A 24,464-nucleotide genomic window follows, 5' to 3' on the forward strand; every position below is an offset into this window, starting at 1 on the left:
ACATAATCCCACTTGAGGCTTCCTCCACAGCTATGAATAACAAACCTTTTCTATTTTATCAGACCTGCGACCCTTTCTTTGGTTCTCTAGAAACCTCTAAGTTTCTAAGACTAAAACTTGTCTGTTAGAGTCAGTCAGGACAAAAGAAATGTAATATGCCTTTTTGTAATATAATTTTGTATTTTATGTTGTTATTTTATTATTATTATTCTTTTATTTTATTACAATTTAATTGTATTTATTTATTCATTATTAGCAAAAGTTCATTACACCTAAATATTGGGAAAACAAAAGAGTTATGTCTGGGGAGTCAAACAAGAAGAGTAGATACTGGACTCTTTAAACCAGTCACCATAAACGGACAAATAGTAGAGCAGGTTTCAAATTTCAAGTATTTAGGCACAATTATTGACATTAAATTGAATTTTAATAGTAATATAGAGGCGGTTTATAAGAAAGCAAGTCAGCGCCTCTATCTCCTCCGCAAATTGAGAAGTTTTAATGTTAGTACACAGACTTTAAACTTGGCATATAGATCACTTATAGAGAGTGTTCTCACATATAATATTGTTTCATGGTTTGGTAACACAACACTTAAACAGAAAAAGAAATTAGCGCAAAGTATCAATTAGGCAAATAAGATAACTGTTCACAAACAGCATTCATTGCAGATTTTATTTGACTCTTTTATGGAAAAAAGAGCAGTTGTGATTTTTAAAGATAATACACATCCCCTTCACTCAGCATTTGAATTGCTACCATCAGGACGCAGGTTTAGAATTCCTAAAGCACGAAGAAATGCCTACAAAAAGTCATTTATCCCAATGGCAGTTGTTGTTCTAAACCGGATCAATGTTTGTAGTGAATGAGGTGGTTACCAAGTATGATTTGCAGTATTGTGTATGGGGCTAATCTGGTTTTTAAACTTTTAACTTATGTTGTTGTGTTGATAAGTGTTATTGTGTCGTTGTTGTATGTTTGTAACTGTTGTCCTAAATCCAGTGTTGAAGAAAAATTTCCTTTCTGTGTCAAGCAGAACGGACAATAAAGTTTAAACTAAAAAAAAAAAAAATATTATTATTATTATTATTGTTGTTATTATTATTATTATTATTATTATTACAATCTTTCAGGTCAGGATTCAAATGACGTATAACAGTTATTACTTTATTACTAATGTTTTAGCACTAAAATGGTCAAAAATTTATTTAAAAAATAAATTGATTAACTAATTCACTAAAAAATTACAAATTAACCTAGTTAAGCCTTTACATTGTACTTCAAGCTTAATACTAGTATCCTAAAAATATGTAGTAACTTATTATGTACTGTCATCATTGCAATGATAAAAGAAGTTTTTAGAAATTTGTTATTAAAGTTTTCATGTTTAGAAATGTGTATAAAAAAATCTTATTTTCCATTAAACAGAAATTGGGGGGAAAATAAACAGGGGGCTAACAATTCAGGAGGGCTAACAAGACTTCAACTGGTTGTGTGCTGGCTGACCTGTAGTGTGGTAGCCAGACAGTATTCAGCCGTGCTGAGGATACTACAAATCAGACACAGCTCTTCCACGGTGAACTTGGCTACTTCTGATCCCTCTTTTTCCTTCAACAGGCTGCTGATGGTCAGACCACCACTATTGGTGCTGGTCCTGCATGCAAACACGAACAAATATGGTTACCAAAGCAGCCCAAGTCAAGCCTGCGGCCCTCCCCACTGAAAGAAACACAAGAAAGACTGCATGGAAACCACAAGGCAGCTTCTCCAAAACAAAGATCCTTTTTGAAACTCCCAAAGACAATACGGGGTAAACCACACAAGGCAGGCGGGTGGGGATTTTTCTTCTTTTGAAGAAACCCCACAAACGCGACCACACAGAAACAAGCACTCGCTCTGCTCTGCGGCATCACCACTGCATTAACACCATGAATAAAAGCCTCAGCGACTGGGAGGATCAAAATCAAAACATTCAAAATAAGCGAGACCATCACTTGTTCGTCATCTTATCTTATTTCATGTCCATGAGATCAACAATATCTTGCCAAAGCTTATCTGAAGGGATTAAATGTCAAAGTTTTTTTTTAAACTTATCTCCAACCATTATTCTATAATATACGTTACCGAGTGTCTTTATAGAACACAATCATTATTTTTTATTCATTTATGTTTCATTATTATATTATTTTATTTTATATATTTTATATTATAATGCTGACTCTTTTACTATTAGCTTCTATGGCACCAGTATTAAATATTATATTACATTATATTATATTTCATTACATTACATTATATTATATTACATTACATTATATTATATTTCATTACATTACATTATATTATATTATATTATATATTTCATTACATTAGATTACATTATATTATATTATATTATATTACATTATATTACATTATATTACATTATATTACTTTATATTATATTATATTATATTATATTATATATTTCATTACATTACATTACATTATATTATATTATATTACATTATATTACATTACATTACATTACATTACATTACATTAAATTACATTACATCATATCATATCATATCATATTATATTGTATTATATTCTATTATATTATATTACATTAAATTACATTACATCATATCATATCATATCATATTGTATTATATTCTATTATATTACATAACATTACATTACGTTACATTACATTATATTTCATTTCATTTCATTACATTACATTATATCATAATCATATCATATCATATCATATCATATTATATTATATTATATTATATTATATTCATTTTATTTTCGGCTTAGTCCCTTTATTAATCTGTGGTCAGATGCCCTTCCAGCCACAACCCATCACAAAACAACCATACACACTCATTCACACACATACACTACAGACAACTTTACCAACCCAATTCACCTATACCGCATGTCTTTGGACTTGTGGGGGAAACCAGAGCACCTGGAGGAAATCCACGCAAACGCGGGGAGAACAAGCAAACTCACACAAAAATGCCAACAGACCCAGCCAAACCAGCAACTTTCTTGTCTACTGTGCCACCGCATGGCCCTTATATTATATTATATTATATTACATTACATTACATTACATTACATTACATTACATTACATTACATTATATTATATTATATTATATTATATTATATTATATTATATTAAAAAATCTTTTTTTTTACTATAAACTTTTTAATTTTATTGATTTTTGCTTGGTCTGGTTTGATCATGTGCTCTACTTAATCATCATGTGACTCGTTAAATTAAGATGGCTCCCAGTTCTAACACTGTTAGCTTGGCATTGATGATGGTCAAGATGTAATCAAAACTTTGCCTTTTTTCCAGTAAATACCAAAACGAAAATCAAAATAACCCATAACAAATAGAAAAGACAAAAAAAAGTTAGTTTGCTGGACTCACTTGGGTAGGTTTCCGGAGAGGATCTTCCAGGCGTACTCGCGCAGATACTTCTGGAAGATGGTGGTCAGAGCAATCATGGGTTCTCCGGTGCTCAGTTGAGAGCACTGCACCATACACTTCTTGTAGTACACAAAGAGATCAGCACAGCTGGGCAGCACAGCACCACCCTCATCTGTACCTGATTTAGGGGGACCCTGCGCCCGGAAGTCAGCAACAAAACGGTCAATCAGCTCTCCAAGATTTCTAAGACAGAGAACAAAAGTGAAAGAATTTAAATTGAGCCCATATGAAAACTGCTAAAATGTTCACATTTTATGCTTCTAAAATATGTGATGATAAATACGTAACCAAATACAATCGTGTATATTTTTGCATCTTAATTTAATAAATGTGTATATTTGTAATTGTTTATTTTATTATTAAAGATAAAATGTACCAGAAAGTTCTAGATCAGGGGTGCCCAAACTTTTTTGTATGAAGGGCCAATACCAAACATCATTGAAATTATCAATCATTGAAATTAATCAAAATCTGATAAATTTACAAAATTTAATTGAAACTTAATTTCAGCTGGCTTTTAACAATAAAATAATCAAAGGATTACATTTAATTTGAATTGACAATCTCAAATGGATCCCTATCATTCTTCCTCTCTTCTCAGATGGGATGACGGACAAAGTTAAAGATTACCATGGCCCACGGGCCCTAGTTTGGGCATCTCTGTTCGAGATGTTTTGAATGTATTTGGAATTGATTACCAACACTAAACTAAAAGGTAATTTTTCGCAAGGTTTTTTTGTAGGCCATTCATTCTGATGGAACCTTTGGGTTTGGTGAAATCAACTTAGCATGCACACATAATTATATAAAAGTTTTAGCGTTTTTTGTTTTGAAGGGGCACCAATCTGAGATATGATCTGTTTATGATTGGAAACATACTATGTAATTTTGGGGAAAAAAATATATGCATGTATTTGCAAGGTCTAACTTTTTTTTGAAAAGGAGTATAGCCTGTTGTTTGCATGGAAAAGCTATAAATCCAAAAAAGAAAAAGTTGGAACAACTTAATGGATGCTTTGTGTCTGATTGAGGAGAAACAAACTAACATCACAAGGGGAACAAATATAATTTAAGGTTTGTATTGGAAAAATAACAAAAATAATATACAATGAACAATAAAAAACAAAATAATAAACATACAATTAAATATTTAAGTTGGAACCTTCGGTAACATTCTGATTTGGACACTGTTTTGTCAAAAAATACAAGTAAAATATAAAACATACATAAAAAAAAAAAATAGCAACTGGTTTCATATTTGTAATAATTGGAATTCTTTCAAAATAAAAACAGCTATTAGCACAAATATCTGCTTATGCTGTACTTAACTTGCTTTGAACAGCATTGTATTGCAATTCAGTAAACAGGCCACCGCTCTCAGCATTTATTATATGATATGATATTATTTTATATTATATAATGCTGAATCTTTTATTATTAGTTTATGTGTCACCAATATTATATTATATTAATGTAAGGTGTTTCTAATAACACATTGTTACAAGGTGAGGCAACATAGGTCTATTATATTAAGTTTGAATTAAATGTCAAACTTTTTCAAACTTTTTTTTTTATTATTTAAAACTTCAACTATCATTCCCCACTGCGATGTATATTACATAATGTCTTTACTGTACACAATCATTATTTTTTATTTTATGACAGTTTTCATTATTTTTTTCATCCATTTATGTTTAAATAAAATAAAATAAAATAAAATAAAATAAAATAAAATATAATATAATATAATATAATATAATATAATATCATATCATATAATATAATATCATTTCATATCATTTCATATTATAAAAAAATGGCTATTAGCACAAATATCTGCTTATGCTGTATTTAACTTGCTTTAAACAGCATTGTATTCTAGGTCAGTAAACAGGCCATCTCTCTCAGCACTAAGTAATCAGATAGATGTGAACCCCGAGAGAAGAATGTGGTCACTCTCATGCCAGACAGGTCAGTGTGAACTGCTATAATGCAAGCCATTGTTAACAGAAAGGTCATTTTGCTTTAGGCAGTGCCAGTGGAGTGTTCATAGGCCAGAGAAAAGCCTCCACAACAAGCCCTTTTCTTGGAAGCCTTGTGGGTGAGAGAGAGGGTAAGCCGGAAAGAGCGGTAGAGACTGTGAACATGAAAGAAATCTGTTTTTAGGTTGTATCCTGCATTTGTGGTTAATAGTTAACACGGAAAGCATTTTTACTTAACTGCCTAGATTGGGGGAGCCTGAGAGAGAGGGGGGGGTCCTTATATGACCCTGAAATGAAAGAGTTTCTTCCTTTCTGTGTGAATTATCTGACATGGCTGTGCACAACATTACAGCAGATTTCACTCACTTATCCTGCGACTCGATGTAAACGTAGAGGTGAGGCTCAAAACACTTGGACACAATGCCGTGGAAAGGGTTGTCTGGAGCCTTGGGCTTCTTTGGCTGTGAACAGAAAAATACATGATTTTTTAAATTATTTTAGTACTAATACTACATAAAAATGGCTAATGTTACTTTAATTTCAAAAATGTTTGTCTTGGTTTTAGCTTAACAAAAAGGTCACACATTATTTTGATGGTCCTCTTTTGATATGTATTTGATTTCAAGTCGATTTGCAACTACATTTCAACTTACTCTGACTCGAGTATAAGTAGAGGATAAGGCCTTGTTGTAAAAAGATGTTTTTTATTAGTAAAAGCAGTTTTTATTTGACATTGTATTTAGTGTCATCTATTTGTAATTTGGTTAAGAAAAAAATAAATTTTAAGTGTAAACAGAGCACAAGCTAATGTGTAGTTAAGAAGTTATGTCTAATATTGTAGTGGACAGTGTGTCGACATATAGCGCAACTGTCCTGCAGTCATACCGAATTTGAGTCCGTACTTGCAGACTATTCTCAATCCCACCCCAGGCTGTCATAATAAAGGAAAAATGGCAAAACAAATAAATAAAGAATGTTAAGTTGAAATCCTGTTTACCACTTTTACAGGGGAAAACGTTAACATCCAGTTGATTTTTTATTTTTATTTGCTTCATTAAAATTAAAATTCAATTATTTCTTAGCCACTTATTTTAAATAATGTGTTAAAACAAGCAAACTCTATACAGTAAACATGTGTTTTTTTATTAGCATAACTTTTCTTAAAAAAAAGAAATGTTTTAAAAAATTATAATAAACTAAATGCACAACATACTGTACATTAATGCATAAATACACAGAGAACTTTTAAAGAAATGTTATTGTAAGGATGTAAGGAAGATAAATAAACCATATTGGTAAATAGAGTTAATCCTTTTTATTTTTGGACCACGGACCAAGGAAAATTAAGACTCATTTAAAAGTATGTAAAGCCTACAAAACCATATTTCAGTGAATTTAGGACTAAAATTTAGTTCTTGAAATTTAAGACTTAAGACCCCACAAACATCCTGGTTTACACTTGGTGTTAAGATGTTTCAGTCCAATCCCAGAGGGACAACACTCCCACGAATATGATGTAGATTGTGGCAAAAACAAGAGGGAAGGACATCTTAACACAAGTGTCATAAATCCATTTGATCCATTGTTAATACCAAGTTGAAACGGCAACGCATCTCAGTGGATCACTGACATAACTGTTTTTACCTATGAAAGGCCAAAGGTGCCATTCACACAAATGCATTTTTGTTTTAAAATAACATTTTTGATTTAAAACTACTGGCGTTTTATTGTGTTTAGGAAATATGGGTCTTGAGAATTTTCAAAACACTCCATTTTCGCAGCTCTGTAACAAAACATATACATTTTAAAAGAAAGAATGCACTAGCGTAAACAGCACCTAAAGCTAACCTAATAGCAGATATCAAGCAGATTTACCAACAACATGCACAAGCACAAATTTTTTTTTTGCCATTATGAAAACAAAGATTTGAGTCCCACTATTTTCAGTTGTACTTTGTCAGTGCATCACTCACAAAACTTTCCACACACACACACACGAGTGCTTTTTTTTTAACTGTGCTCTCACACTAATTTGTCTGTTTAGTAAATCCATCCCTAACGCTTTAAAGACTGGTCATTGACATGTTGTTGCAATGTTACTTATAGTTCACAAACTGTCTAAATCCGACCATTAAAATAACATTAATAAAGATAATACCCAAGACATGAACTACAGCGGCACCAGCATGCCGGGGAAAGTGGAAGGAAATTAGGTTGCAAAACAGCACATTGATAACAGTGAACTTTTGAGGAACCCAAATCATCAGATTCATTCTTACAACACCTGATACTGAGAACATCATTGCCAATTTGAAGATAAAAGGAAAGAAGAGTGCAATAAATAAATGATCCGAGCCAAAGTCAAGCTGTTATATTAAAATACATCACAAAAAGGAGCCTTGAATGTTTTGAAAATACGTCAATTAGAGAGAATTCGCTGCTGATCCAGGCCAGAGTTCAGATGAAAGTCAAATCGAATGCCATTAGAATAAAATGCAAATTGTATGTTGGAATTGTACCAAATGCAGTGTAAACTACTATCAGAAGACAGCAGGAGCACAAATGTAGTCATGAAAAAGCACAAATACAGATAAGCGGCCTCACTCTGTCCAAATCTTCATCCTTTTCTGATACATTGTCCTCTCCAGACTCATCTTCCAGAAAGGGGTTTGTTGGTTCTAAAGGAGTCTCTGGCTTTTTCTGCTGAGAGAGCAAAAAAAAAAGGAGCAACACACATAAGAGCCAGATTACACAAAGCACAAAGGGCCGAAAATTAAGTCTCTGCAAGTGCTAAATGAGAGTAATAATCAGCATCGCGACTATATATGTAGTGTTTATTATTATTTTTTTTAGGGTTTTTTAACCTTTAATGGATAGAATAGTGCAGAGAATGGACAGGAAATAGTTGGGAACAGACAGAGGGGAAGGGTCGGATAAGGACCTCGAGCTGGGAATCGAACGTGGCATGAGCACCATGGTGCTATATGTCGGCGCACTTAACCACTAGGCTATTGGTGCCAACATTTATGCAGTGTTATTTAATAGTTAGCTGGCAAATTATTTATTATTAATTCTCATATTCATGACACTTTAATATGGTTTATTGTGATTATCAAACTTTATTTGACTGAAATGTTAAACCGAGGTTCTGACTCTCTGTGGTCATTAAAAATCCCATGGCACTTCTCGTAAAGAGAAGGGGTGTAACCCCGGTGTCCTGGCCAAAGTCCCTCAATCGGCCCTTATGATCATGGCCTCCCAAAAATCCCCATCGACTAAATTGGCTGTATCACTGTCTCTCCACTCCACCAATAGCTGGTGTGTGGTAAGCGCACAGGCATCGTTGTCCTGTGGCTGCCGTCACATCCTAGAAGATGCTGCACACTCATGGTAGAGTGAAGAGATAGTTGCCTACTGCTACAAGTATGTCTACATGTTTTTGTGACATATCAGAAAACAAATCAGTATTGACATAACATGGTGGTGAAATATGAGGACATTGCTGATGCCCTCTTTCTTAAAAGGCTTATAAATCACACAGAATAATTTTTTTTAAGAAAGTAAAACTGTACACAGTTTCCTGTGATGGTTGGATTTAGGGCGATAGAAGACAACCGTTTGTACAATATAAAAACAATGGAAACATATGTAATGTCCTCACATTTCACAAAAAAACAAATGTGTGTGTGTGTGTGTGTGTGTGTGTGTGTGTGTGTGTGTGTGTGTGTGTGTGTGTATGTTCTCACTCAGTTCCCACTCATCTATGTACACTTGCATGAGACAAATAGAGAACCAACATCAGGTATAGGTAACCATACTTGACAATACTCACTTCACTTCATTTCAGAACTTTAAAGTTTATTATGAGCAGCTCATGATAATAATTTCAGTATCTCTGAGGAACAATACTCAACTAAAAATTAAAAGTTCTAAGATCTGCCATCTGAAAGAAAGTTAATGGACAAAAATTACTATTTTAATTTTACTGTTGCTACATAAAAACAATATCAATTCATTATTAATACATACACACTACCAGTCAAAAGTTTGGGGTCAGTTTTTTTTCTTTTCTTTCTTTTTTTTTTTTTTTTTTTTAAAGAAAATTATGCTGTTAATCAAAGCAGCATTTATTAAATGTAAAGTAAAAAGTTAAATTGTTAAATATTTATAACAATTTTAAATAACTGCTTTCTTATTGTATGTAGCTTCATATAAAATTATTACTCCAGTCATTATTGCTTTTATTACTATTACCATTAATAATAATAATAATTGGTGAGCAGGAAAAGCTTATTTTAAATCATTTAAAAATCATACTAACGCCAAACTTTTGACCGGTAGTGTACATTTATAAATACGATATACTGCAGATGCACTGTAAGTTTTTATTAAAATTATTATAATATTTATATAAAAATATGAATAAGACTACATTTACATGACTACACTAAATGCCCTGACAGTAGATTTTATGATGATAAATTTAAAACTTTAGTGAGATTACTGATTTGTTTGATCATAAATATAATTTATTTTGTTATTGTTATTATTAATATTATTATTATTATTATTTTGAAATAAACACTCACTGTGTTCCAATTCGCATACTACCCATCTTAAATAGTATTTTAAAGTAACATTAGTATATCCCAAATCATAGTATGTTGGAAATGGTAGGCCAAAGGTTCCTAGGTGGTTTACTATTTCCAGAAAAAAGTCAGTGTAGAACCGTCCATACTGTAACCGCTAATACTGCCTAAAGTACATTGCACGTTGATGTGAATTCGTTTAGAGCTACAAATGTGGCTGAAAAAAGTAAATAAACTACAAACATGGCGAACGCACAAGAACAACTGTCAAGTAGAAAGGCTACGGTAAGATGTTTGTATGACTGGTAATAATATCTAGCCCACTGGAAAATATTAAAATAACGTTTTCTGTATTATATTTTATCTGCAACAACAAGACTGAACTAAGACGTGTTTGGACATTAACGTCAGAATGCAAAATTATCTAGAAACTTGAGGAGATTCCTCTGCATGAAAGACTCGTGAATGGCATATTAACCTTCTGCTGCTTCTCCAATAAGGTAAGAAATTAAATATGACATGTGGATGATGTGTGGATGATTGACAGGGCTCAAAATTAAACAAACTAACGATCTGTTACTGAGGAAATAGTATGTCCCAAAGCTTGCATAGTCATCTGTTACACACTCAAGAGTATATGTTTTTCCTTCGCAAAAAAAGTACATACATTTAGGGCGTAGTATAAGTATGGGAATTGGGACGCAGCAGCTGTTTTTGAAAACAAAAGTGGACATGTAATTGCATGGCTGGTCAAATTTTAGATAAATATTAGATTAAATTGTAATAAATTCAACTTTTTTATAAAAAATAAATTAATTAAAGGCTATAGGTTTAGCAGGTGTATCATGACCCAGCTAAATGCTTTTGTTTGCTTCTTCAAAACAGGAATGGTATCGCTGCAAAAATGAACTGTCTGAGTGGGATGGCCTCACCCCGGGCCCGTCGTTCAAGGTGCAGCCTGAGAAGCGTTTAGCCAGCAGTCCCTCAAAATTGGTAGTCCTCTGAATAGCGAATAGCAAAAGCTTGACCTCAATCTCTCTGGCACGTGTTCTCATCAGCTTGGTCAGCTCAGTTCTAAAGAGAGAACGAAACACAGAAACGGGTTCAGGAGGAAAAGCCTAACATGACAAGTAGAACTAAAACTTCATGTTGATGCTTTTATAGGTCAGATGCCTGGTTTGGCTGTTAAAAGAAACCACAATGGATTAGTATTGAATTTGCAAGAAAAGATCAAGTTACCGTCAGTTTGAAAATTAGCTATATTGAAAAGGAAAAAACGACAGAAGATGGTGATGTGGTGTATCCATTCTTACAAAAGCTTTCTCAAAAAGAAAGAGAGAAATATTTTAGCTCAAATTTCAGCAGAGCTCAAACGTTCTTTCCAGGCATTGAGGGTTTTGTAATGACTCTCTGGAGTAGAATCAGAGTCAGACTATAGACAACACACATACACATAGCCTACTTCAGACTGTCAATAATACCACTTCTGAAAACCCAGACATGTAACCAGTGCCTTTCCATCTAATCATTCATGTCAAACTGCACAGTTTTGTCTTTTGCCAAATCATGCCATAGTTGTGTGCTGTCTAATGTCTAGTCTGCTACGCCAACCACTAAATGCACTTCTACAGTAAATCCCCAGGTGTATTTTCACTGTGGACCAGTGGAGATAATGAGGATTTATTCTGGACTCACATCATCTCAAAATTACTGTAATTACAAGCCTGTTCAGTGCTGCTTATGTCTTCAATTGATAAGTTTTTGTGAAACACTAATGATGCCAAAATGGACACATGACGACTTTGTTATTTAAAACATCAAAATACAACACTAAATCCACTTTTCAAACTTTAAAACAAAGTAAAATTATAGGAAACATTGAATAATAATATTTAGAAATCAAACACATACACGAATGTTCAAATGGTTGCGATTTTTGTTTTTAGGAAGTCTCTTTAGATCACATTGGCAGTAAACAAGATTTAATTTCTTTATTTAGATGTGAGGATGTTTAAATATTTGTACTGGAAAACAAAAGTGCTGAGGATTACATTTTTTTGCAGTGCATGCAACCTTTAATGTCATGATTGTAGGTTTTATGATATGTTTAAGACCTTTTAAGGCCAAGTGATCTAAATTGAATGAATAATCTGAAGTGAGCACAATACATCAGTGTCCTCCAAATGTAATAAGATTTATATAAAAAAAAACTAATAAATTAATTAGTCATATAATTAAACAATAAGCTTTTTTTTTTTTTTTGCAGTGCATGCAACATTTTAAACTCTATTTGACATGTGCTCTATTTGAATTGGGACCTTAAAGTGAGAAAGGGCAAGTAATGAATTATTTGAGGGTTCTACATAATACAAATCTGGATATATACTGTATAAGCATATCTGGATAATAAGAATTCAGTTCATGTAATTGACATACTGTGAGCCTCAAACACAAGATTGTTTCCTCATTCTCATGTAAATCCAGTGAGTGTAATATCCCAAAGAAAGCACTAAGGGCTCCATCATAAACATGTTTGCCACGATGTTTTGCTATTTTCAGACAAATGCAACCTTAATTTTTCCATTTTCCGCCACGTCGTTTAAATAACAAATCCATTTGCACCACTTTGTGGACTCATGGGTGTTTCGGTCTAGAAAAGAAGTTTGTGTGAAGGCGCATTGCTATTTTGAGGAACTAAAATAGACTGTGCAATAGACCAGCTGAGAGCAGGTCTAAAGTCCAGCACAGAGCGCGTCAGTTGTGTGCCTTACTTACACAATGCCTACACAAAACACGCAGGATGTATAGCAATACACAAATGTCTTTAAAAATGAAAACGAATTTAAGAATTAAAATACTAGAAAACTTGTTAATTTTTTACGCAAATATAAAATCCACTGCCTCCATGCCTTCTTCATCGCAGTTTTTTTTTTTTAGTTTATTCATGACAATTTGCTTTTAATGTTATTATTATTAGTAGTATTATTTATTATTTGCATGTTTATATTAGTTTTAAAAAAAACAAGCTTAGATTTGTCCACCTGTCAGGTTTTGGACCATATGGGACACAGCATGTGTGTTTGAGTATAACACTTTGTTGTTATTTGTTCATTTATTTGTTTACTGGAAATTAGAACTGAATTTAGAAATAGTTTTGAAACAAATCTTTGAGTTAACAAAGTAAATTAAATATGTACGCTAATGGATGTCTGTGCGTACAACGCTGTTTCCCTATCCACGAAAGAGAGAAAGTGAAAGTAAAGGCCAATTGGAAGAGGCTCATTCTTTATCCTCGCGCTGCAAATGATTTGTTTAACTGTTTTCTCGCTAGAAGCGTTCAGTTTTTACTCTTACAAAGTCAGCCATGTAAATAGCAAATGCACCATGGCGAGATGCAGCTGACTCTTAAAGGAAATGGGAGAGGAGACTCTGCTTAGTTTATTCTCAAAACACACCCATAACTCGTTAAGAGAAAAAGCTCAACCCTGCAGATTTCCATTAGATTTTTTTAAGCTTACCTAGGATTGTATTAAACATACTATTTAAAAAAAAAAAAAAGAAATAGGAAGAGTAAATGAGTTCCCTCTGAAGCAAGCTGCCACGCATCTCATCGATTTAAAGCTTGTCAGAATGCAAAACACTGTATACCAATCATTTGGCAAATGAATTATGACTATTTTGCACGTGATTATAGTACATCACGCTGTGTGTGTGAGTGTGTGTTTCTGGAGGGCTGCAGCCCTACACAGTTTAGTTCCAACCCTGGTCCAACACACATACCTGTAAGGTTCAAACAAGCCTGAAGGCTGCAATTAGTTTGATCAGGTGTGTAAATTAGAGTTGAAATTAAACTGTGCCCTCCAGGAACTGGCTTTGACTCCTGGCTGTAAACCAACTACATCCCTGAACAGTGCAGTGGCTTATTTATATCCACAGAAAAGAAAGATATCCAAAGACGCTTTTTTAAGTTGTAAAGAAATCTGTTTTTGAAAGTATAAGTAAAGAAGATATATAAAAAATAAAAAATAAACATTTTACAGCAGTAATCACAATACTGTGAAACTGTGCTATTTTTATCCAAGGCTATCATACCATCAGAATCGTATATCTTATATTTACAACTTCTTCAAATATGGTCAAAACTGTGCTTTTTATTCTAGGGGTTATTCCTCTGGTTTAAATGAGCATATAAACCTGTAAACACCCTAAGAATATATTTATAAAAAATTAATGCACACCTGACCAGTGACATCAAAAAAAATTCCACAATTTAGAAGCTAATAAAGAAGCAGCAGCATAAAGTGAGGAATTGAAGCAGTACCTGGTGATGTGACAGAACTCAACAGCGATGCGTTCAGTCATGCACCACTCTTCAGGAAACATTCGTCCATATTTCTCCTCATAATCCACCAGTTGACGCTTGATCCATGCATATCGCCGGTCAATCTTGTCCAGCCATGCCACCTGTACTCAGGACAATCAGCAGAACTGTAAATGAGAAGGCACTTCACAGTATTATCAAATAAATAAAAGTCACACTCACATCTTGATTCTCTTGAAAAAGCACCATGTATTCTGAAAGGTGCTGCCGGATGAACTTTTTGATGATCTCTTGCTTAATCCGAGGATCCAGGACATTTGCCACCAAACAGGCATCTCTGAGAACAATGCTGGGACCTCCAGATTTCTGCAAACAACAAGTTAAATCTGTCACTGAAGTGATTCAGAGACTATAAGAGTTGATTATTTGTGATCCCAAAGCCGCATCCTTACCTTTGACCCCTGGGCAGGAAACGTCTCCTCAAAGTCAGCCAGTATCTGTGTACCAAGTTCACTCTGTGCAGCTTTTACTCTGAGGAGGGACAAAAACAATTGTCTTGGTCAAAAGCAATTCTGACAAATGAAAAGAAAATGAAATCGGAATCTGCAAAAATTGATATCGACAGGTCATACATTTTCCCAAAGAAAATTGCAGCTATGTAATAAAATAATAAATAATTATCACAAAGCATTTTTAGTTTTGATTTTCAGCAAGTGCATCTAGAATTTTCATTTCCTAGTACATTTACAATACATTATATAAACTTAAATACCACAGAAATTAAACTATATCCTAAAACTTAAAAGTAGAGAGTAAAAAAAAATCAAGAGCTTTCTCCTTTTTTTGTGTATATATATATATATATATATATATATATATATATATATATATATATATATATATATATATATATATATAAAAATATATATATATATATATATATATATATATATATATATATATATATATATATATATATATATATATATATATATATATATATTTTTTTTTTTTTTTTTAATCAAGTTTTTTAGATCTTTGTATCAGTATGCTAGTCCTAAGGATATACCCTACCTGACAAAAGTCGTCGCCTATTCAAGTTTTGGGATCAACAAATAATAACTTGAATTCTAGTTGATCATTTGGCATCAGAAGTGGCTTATATGGCAAATGCCTCAAGATTATGCTTATTTTACCAGAATAAAATATGATCATGCCTTGATTTTTAATGATTTAATTAGGACAGTAAGGTCTGACATTGATTAGACAAAGTCTTGTCACTTAACAGAAATATTGTACAGTACAGAATATAAAGTCGTGGTGCAGTGGGAAAATAATTATTGTGCATGACTTCCATGAGCTTGGAGGACTGCCTCCACACATCTCTGCAATGACTCAAATAACTTATTAATAAAGTCATCTGGAACAGCAAAGAAAGCGCTCTTGCAGGACTCCCAGATTTCATCAAGATTCTTTAGATTCATCTTTAATGCCTCCTTTATCTTACCCCTGAAATACTCAATAATGTTATGTCTCATGACTGGGCTGGCCAATCCTGAAGCATCTTGACCTTCTTTGCTTTTTAGGAACTTTGACGTGGAGGATGAAGTATGATAAGAATCTCTATCATGCTGAGGAACGCTTACCCCAATACTGAATGCAACTCCAAACCATGATTTTTCCATGGGTCCATGTGAGTTATAATCGGTGTTCTGCAGTATTGTTAAATGATCAACTGAAAGTCAACTCATTATTTGTTGCTCTTACAACTGGGATCGCTGACAAGACGTTTGTTAGATGGTGTTCATAAGCTATTGTGTTAGAACATTTGCATAAAGAAGATATAAACATCCAAAAATGGCAGTTTGTCTGTCACCTCTGCCTAAAACATTTTTTGACATCACCTCATACTTCAGTTTCTCATCAAATCTTCTGACCAAACAAATGCTGTCTAGTATCTGCGCACCCTGCCCCGCCTTCAAGATGCCAGTGCTATTTGCATCAATCTTAACCACTTTCACTGGCAGAGCTGTGAGAATCTTCTAATTAGCTGTTTCTTTTAAAGGGGAGAAGCTACTTTATGTCCAGCCCAGTCCTCATGTTATGTAATTATGTCAAACAAAGCACATTTCAAAGCTCTTTACGGGACCTTAAATATTAACTGACAATGGTAGATCGAAAAATGCACAGAAGTCATTTGACCAAGAAGTGCATTTAACATCATCTACTCCTTCGCTGTATTAATACAGTGAAAATATTTTAAATAATATAATCTAAGCTTCACCATTTCCCACAAACACATAAAAACAGGTCTAAGAAATGCTACAATTTTTAAAAAAATCTTTAAATTAAAAAACAAAATGATAAAAGTGACTACAAAAAAAAAAAACAAGAAAGGTTGAGATATGAATCCTTTGTTTGAATTTTTACTTGTAATTATAAGTTCAAGTACAATTTTCTTCCATTCAACCTATTGATTTTTGTGACAACATGACTTTCCAACAACAAGTCCCAAATTTTGAATTGCTTAGTCATGATGCAGTCTCTGGTGTATCAGGCCAATGTCCCTTACTGCACTCCCTGAATTAGAACTCCTGGAGTGAAAAGAACTGGAACAGCAAAATAAATATCAGCTACTTGTATGAAAACAGATGTTAATCCAAATACTGTCGACCAATAAGGGCAAACTTTATGTTGGGTCTAAACCTCAGAAATTAGAGAGTTGCTGTGAATCAACCCCAATCCCATCAATAGGGTTTAAACGAAGCACAGTTTGATGATTAAAAAACTGCTCTTTTTATTTCTGGATGAGCTGCTGGCACTAGAAGGATCGACACAAGTGCCATCCAAAATAAACATGCAAGACACTTAGAAGGGCGAAAGAGAGAGATGGAGACACATGCGCTTGCCAGTCAGACTGCAGTCTTCAACAGGGCACATGGCTGCCAATCTGCTCTCTCAGCATCTCAATGAAGACCCTGACACTATCTGAACCACTGCCTGGTCAAGCATTAAATTACATTTAACAGTGTTATTAGATCACCATGTGTTTTTGATCAATTAAATGCTTAATACAATGAAAGATTGCTTAATAAAAATGTATTTAGTAAAAACTTAATGACCCCAAACTTTTGGTAGGTATTACATAGATTATATTTATTTGGTATTATATATACTATATATTTTCTATTATATTATACAGAATGCAAATGAAAAATATTTGTACAATTATTATATTATATCCCAAAAGTAGACGATGTATAAAGTTATTATTATTATTTTTTAAATACAGTAGAATTTAAATAATTATTTAGACAATTCAACATTATTATAAACAGAGAGAAAATTAATATTCATTTTGAGATTTGCTGAAGATTACATTTATCTAAATATGTTATATTATATTATATACAACAGTTCTGTCTGGTTCTTGAATCTGATAGCCATGTGATATTCTGCCAATAAACACTCTCACCCTTCACCTTCACCTTTGTGTATTACTCCACCCACATTCGACAACATACAGAGGACATTCTACAGTTTGAAAAATATTCCTGTTTTTGGGCAAAATAATGTACTGTTAAGGCTTTTTTAGTCGAAAATGTTGATGCTTAGATTGCAACTATGCAGTTCATTTAAAAGGATAGTGCCTAGTTCAAAATATTTATTATTTCTGAGAGACGTTGGCCTGCCATACTGAGCAGACCAAAGACGGTTGACGCTGTCTATCCACAAGATGGTGACAGGACCACATAATAAGCCCTTAGAAGATTAAAACAGTGTAATTTCTAACTACAGTTGATCAAATCAATATTAAACAGGTAAGTGATATTTTGTATGTTGTAGTGCTGTAATTATACCATATAACTGTAGTGTATTGAGTGTGAGATGGGACTCGCATATCAGGAATGTGTGTTGTGTTGGCAGAAAAAAAGAAGAAATGCCCAAGCGTGATTAACAATTTTCCTTATCACAAACACAACATTAATCTGGTAGTGATTTTGCTGCTTTTTTTAGGGTTAATTGTTGTGATGTTCTGATTGCAACAGAGATATACTGTAGATTTTAATAGACTGTAATACTGTAATGAGATATCTGTAAAACTGTAATGTCAAGTTCAGCCGTATAATCTTAAACTGTGAGCAAAATCAGCTGTTTTGTCATCACTTTAGATATTACGCTAAAGAATCATTCCAATACTAGCTCTAAAGTAATGTTGGTGAATTAGCAATGGCTTCTGCTGTTCTGACGTCAGCTGCAGATGTGAATGAATGGCGGAAGAAAGTAGTTCCTAATACAAAAAAAGTTTTTACACTCCCTGTGTTTGATTTTCTTTTTTATATACACGATTGTGCCGTGGAACTGTTGTATAAACGCAATGTCACACTTGTAGCAGTGCGACATGGCTGTATATCAGCGCCACCTCCCACCAGTGCTGATATACAGCCACATCGCACTGCTACTTGTGTAATATTGCTCATATATTAAATCATATTAATTTCAGCAAATACAAAAAAATGTCTAATCACGTAATATTTATAAAATATACAAATCAAGAGTGATTTTTTTAAATGGAACTAATATACAACAAATTAACAGTACTAAAATTAGCACTCGTTATGAGATTTTCCAAGATTTTTGATTTGGATGACCTAAACGTTGCATTAAACTGTATTTATTAAATTATTGATCTCATTAAGTGAATAAAATAAAAATTAAAACTTCTTTAATTAGTGACAGTCAGGCTTGGAAAGAAAGCATTTCAATTCCTCCATATTTGGCATGAATATTAATAACCACAAACATCCAATTAGACCACAAGCAATTTTCTCAAGAATTTTTTCCCTCTTCAAAATATGTGATAACCTTGTGCAATTCAAAACAATTCCACTAAAATCAGTCCATCTGATCACCAAAAAGGGAGGGGGGGTAATATTATTTACATTATAAATTCCAAGGCACCCCCAACCTCCACCCTCATCAAATATAATCTCTTTTTTTAAACCACAAAAGAAACAGATGAGGGGAAAAAACAGCAGTTACGCAGCGGTCAGAAAGTGCTGATATACTTTGGCACACTTAAATGCTGTTTTAACAAAACACTGGACTCGCTTGATGTACAAATGCATGCTCAAGCAAACAAACTCTCATCACCACTCAAGGACGCCGTTTGACATTTGAGCTCCGTCTTACGAACCGAAGAGCAAAACTGGACTACAGGGCCACTGAAAATGAGCATGACTTTTCCAGAGAAACCTTCAGAAAAATCAGGGGAATCGTTTTCCACATCAAACACACCCTTCCTTGCCATCTGCTTATGAAACAACAGCTTTATCCGAGTAGCCAACATAAACAAGCAATGGGAAGTCCAGAATTGCCAACGAAAGGCTCAGTCTGCAAACCAGCAGGGAACAAGTACTGAACCACCCAAAACCAGAGAGAACTCCTCCACTGGGACAGGCCTGAAACAAAGAGCTGCTTTCCGCTGGGGATAAAGGCCACAGTAGTGAAAAAAAAGGTAAATGAAGAGGCCCTCTAAAGCAGATTTCCTTCCTGTGCTGCATCTTCAGTAAACATAAACAGGATCCTCATCTTCTCAGTGCTGTGATTTATTCAAATAAACAGTGCATGAGTGTCTCTAATAATATACAGACACCTTGCCAATGGAATTCCCTTTGGTATTTGCTTTTTCACTCATCACAAACATACGCACTCAAGTGTGTGAGTACATACATACTGTCAAACCAAAAAGTTGTTTAAACACATTCAACATTTCACACAGTATGACATTTTATTCTACAGTTAAGAAATAATGACAAGAATTAACAGTTAAACTTAGTGTATCCGGAAAATATTTATAGCGCTTCTTTTTTGACATTTTTGATTGTTGCAGCCTTATTCCAAAATGGATTAAATTCATTTATTTCCTCAAAATTCTACATAGATACCCCAAAATGACAATGTGAAAAAAAGATTGTTTGAAATTGTTGCAAATTTTTAAAAAATAAAAACGCATTAAGTATTCACAGCCTTTGCTTTATACTTTGTTGATGGCAGAAATTACAGCCTCAAGTCTTTCTGAATATGATGGCACAAGCTTGGCACACCGGTCTTTGAGAATTTTTGCCCATTCCTCTGTGCAGTATCTCTCAAGCTCTATCAAGTTGATCGGGAAGAGACTGTGTACTGCCATTTTCAGATCTCTCTGGAGATGTTCAATAGGATTTAGATCTGTGCTCTGGCTGGGCCACTCAAGGGCATTCACTAAGTTGTTGTGAAGCTACTTTATTGATATTTTGGCGGTGTGCTTTTGGTCATTGCCCTGCTGTAAGATGAACTGTCGCCCCAGTCTGAGGTCAAGAGCACTCTGAAGCAGGTTTTCATTCAGGATGTCTCTGTACATGACTGCTTTCATTTTTCCCTCTATCCTGAATAGTCTTCCAGTTCCTGCTGCTGAAAATTATCTTCACAGCATGATGCTGCCACCACCGTGCTTCACTGTAGGGATGGCATTAGCCTGGTGATGAGCGGTGGCTGGTTTTCTCCAAATGTAATGCCTGACATTCACTCTAAAGAGTTCAATTTTAGTCTAATCAGACCAGAGAATTGTGTTTCTTATGGTCTGGGAGTCCTTCAGATGACTTTTAGCAAATTCCAGGAGGAAAGTGGCTCCCATCTGGCCACTCTTCCATACAGTACAGGCCTGATTGGTGGATTGCTGCACAGATGGTTGTCCTTCTGCAAGGTTCTACTCTCCAGAGAAGAATGCTGGAGCTCAGACAGAGTGATCATCGGGTTCATCACTCAGCTTAGATGGCCGGCCAGCTCTTGGAAGAGTCCTGGTGGCTCCAAACATCTTCCACTTACAGATGATGGAGGCCACTGTGCTAATTCGAACTTTCAGAGCAGCAGAAATTTTTCTGTAACCTTCCCCAGCCTTGTGCCTCAAGACAATCCTGTCTTGGAGGTCTACAGACAATTCCTTTGTCTTTATGCTTGGTTTGTGCTTTGACATAAACCGTCAACCCTGGGACCTTAAATAGACAGGTGTATGCTTTTTCAAATCAAGTCTGAATTGAATTTACCACAGGTAAACTCCAATTGAGCTGCTGAAATAACTCAAGAATGATCAGTGGAAACAGAATCTGAGCTCATTTTAGAGCTGCACGGCAAAGGTTGTGAATACTTACGTAAAAATCATGTGATTTTTCAGGTTTTTTATTTTTTGAAATTTGCAACAATTTTAAATCGTCTTTTTTCTCATTGTCATTATGGGGTATTGTGTGTAGAATTTTGAGGGAAAAATGAATTTCATTCATTTTGGAATAAGGCTGTAACATAAAAAATGTGGAAAAGTGAAGCGCTATGAATACTTTTTGGATGCACTGTACATAAACTCATCTTGATAATGGTAGATAACTTTGATAGTTAGTATGACAATATTTACACAACTGTTAATAATTTGCTGTCTAGCCTTAGGCTCATTGACAGCCTGTAGTCTCCTGTGCTGCTGCCAACCAGAATCATGCAAAGCTGAACTTCAAGAATTTCCCAGCAGATTCCACATTTCCTGTTAATTTTTAGTGCATTGTATGACTAACTTTTGGGTATAATGTGTCACAGTTTACATTCTGTTATCCTCACTTAATTTTTATTCTCACATAAATTGACTGGTGTCCTGCACCCACAAGTAAAAAATAACTCAGAAATTATATCTGGTGCTTTTGGCTTTTGGACTGTGTGTGATAGATAGAAAACCCAGGTATACCTATATATAGGTAATGTTGAATTATAAGAGTTCAGTAGAGGGAGCCTCAAACAGCCTTAAGTCCTTGTTCTCATGTAAAACACCACTGAACAACAGGTCAATGTGAAAAAACACAGATTCTGATGTTACCCAAAGGATCATTAATTGGATGCCCCAAGCAGTGTTTGATTGGCCATAACATTCCCTAATGAGATGACAATTATAATTTGTTTCCCTTTTTTAATTTTTTTTAAGACAGATTATTATATTTCCCATGTATGAGGGACTCTTATTTTGAAAACAAGACTGAGATTATACAGCCCTCAGGTAAAGCAACCATTCTTTGATGCAACAGACATAAAGAATCTTATCTCATCTCAGAACGTGATAATCCTAAAAAGAAGACATGAGGATTAAAAGTTTATTTTATTTAAACTTTAGCGACTGACATGAGCTGCAGGAGCATCAGAGCAGTGCTCATTAATATTCATGAACCTTCCAAATAAGGTAAAAACAGTGCCTTTCATCCTAGAGTCAGTTCCTAGGGATGTAAATGGGCTGGAGAATTTTCGCACTTACATAAGCCACATTCCTTCTATGTTGATATCAGAGAAAAATTGTTTTAATTGTGTCAGTTTATTATTGATTATTTTAAAAAAAGTATGTCTGCATTTGCTTGCTGCATGAGCAAAGTGATAGTGAATCAGATACTACAGTTTAATGTGCGTCAAATACACTACAAAACCATTGATATGACCAGAAATAGTTGTGAAACTTCAAAGCTATATGTATCTATTGGTATATATATATCTGCACCAAACATATTCCAAAGCCGCAATTCAATCACAAGTGAGTGAACTTTAATAGTTTATTACCCAATGGCTAAAACTAAGCATTGTGTAGTGCCTCAGTGTAGAATGTGAGTGATTTAATAGCATTGAAGAGTGTTGGTCTAGTGCTCGAGTCTGTACCTCTCTGAGAGCTGCCGTATCTGCGGGATGCCCATGTACTTTTGGAAGTGCTCCAGCACATTGACTACACCCTGAAGGAGATTGGCCACCTCTCCATACTGCCGTTTTCGTGTCATAGCTCTGAAAAATGCACAATGGCAAAGGTTTTAGCAAAAAGTGTTGTGTCTTAGTATAGGTATTGATGTTAAATAAACGTACTCAAGAGAGTCAACGCCACCAGCCAGCATGTGCAGGTGATTGAGGGTGGTTATAGAAGTCGTCAGGTGACGCTTGGCATGATCCAGCTGCTTGATGTCCCGTGTGATCTCCTTAACCTGAAACACATTTTGAGATGCATTAGGGATGCTCTCTGATTATTGTCTTATTATAGTATTTTTTTATTTTCTATTAAACACTTTTATTATATAAATAGATTTACTACTATATTATACAGTATGTAACTGAAAGAAGTCTATATTTATTTTTTAAACTAATATTCTTATTTTAAACAAAAATAAAAGTTATATGATGCGATATGATGTGACATGATACAGTATATGATGTGACATATATGATGTAATACAATATGTGATGTGATACGATGTGATACGATATACGATATACGGTGTGATAGATATACGTTGTGACAGATATACAGTGTGATACGATATATGATGTGATATGATATACAATGTAATACGCTATACGGTGTGATAAATATACGTTGTGACAGATATACGGTGCGATACGATATACGATGTGATACGATATACGATGTGATACGATGTGATACGATATACGATGTGATGCGATATACGATGTGATTTGATATCCAATGTGATTCGATATACGATGTGATTCGATATACGATGTGATACGATATACATTGTGATAGGATATAGTGTTTATACACATATTTACTACTGAAATTCCATGACTTTTCCATGATTTTTCCAAGACTTTCAAGTAAATTTTCATGACCTAATCTTTCATGTAATATCTACATATGCGTGGTAAAAGAAAAACAATGCATGTTCAAATTTATTACAGCATATCGCAAAACACGCAGCAATCTATTTAGTTTAAATTTATATATATCTTTGTAAAATTTATTTAGATAACCTATGGCGATATACGATATACGATGTGATACAATATAAGATGTGATATGATATATATATATAATGTAATAGATATGCGATGTGATACGATATAAGATGTGATACAATATAAGATGCGATACGACATAAGGTTTGATACAATATATGTAATAGATATACAACGTGATACGATTTAAGATGTGTAACAATATAAGATGTGATACAATATAAGATGTGATATGATATAAGATGTGATGTGATATATATGATGTAAAAGATA

At 33.9% G+C, this 24,464-nt stretch overlaps 1 protein-coding gene across 2 annotated transcripts in view; it reads right to left on the bottom strand.

Moving 5' to 3' along the window:
- The window catches only part of vps53 (VPS53 subunit of GARP complex), a 52,739-nt gene that overhangs the window by 12,688 nt on the left and 15,587 nt on the right, over positions 1-24,464 (bottom strand). The window contains exons 6-15 of one of the 2 annotated variants that reach the window (XM_087282836.1): positions 23,304-23,419; positions 23,106-23,225; positions 14,840-14,918; positions 14,610-14,753; positions 14,388-14,530; positions 10,999-11,140; positions 8,082-8,180; positions 5,844-5,938; positions 3,436-3,678; positions 1,507-1,654 (exon numbers count right to left, since the gene is read on the bottom strand). In XM_087282836.1, the coding sequence (XP_087138962.1) occupies positions 1,507-1,654; positions 3,436-3,678; positions 5,844-5,938; positions 8,082-8,180; positions 10,999-11,140; positions 14,388-14,530; positions 14,610-14,753; positions 14,840-14,918; positions 23,106-23,225; positions 23,304-23,419 (1,329 nt within the window). 2 annotated transcript variants of the gene reach the window in all.

This window comes from Danio rerio, chromosome 15 (genome assembly GCF_052040795.2).
Source record: "Danio rerio strain M-AB ecotype USA chromosome 15, GRCz13ab, whole genome shotgun sequence".
Taxonomy (NCBI): domain Eukaryota; kingdom Metazoa; phylum Chordata; class Actinopteri; order Cypriniformes; family Danionidae; genus Danio; species Danio rerio.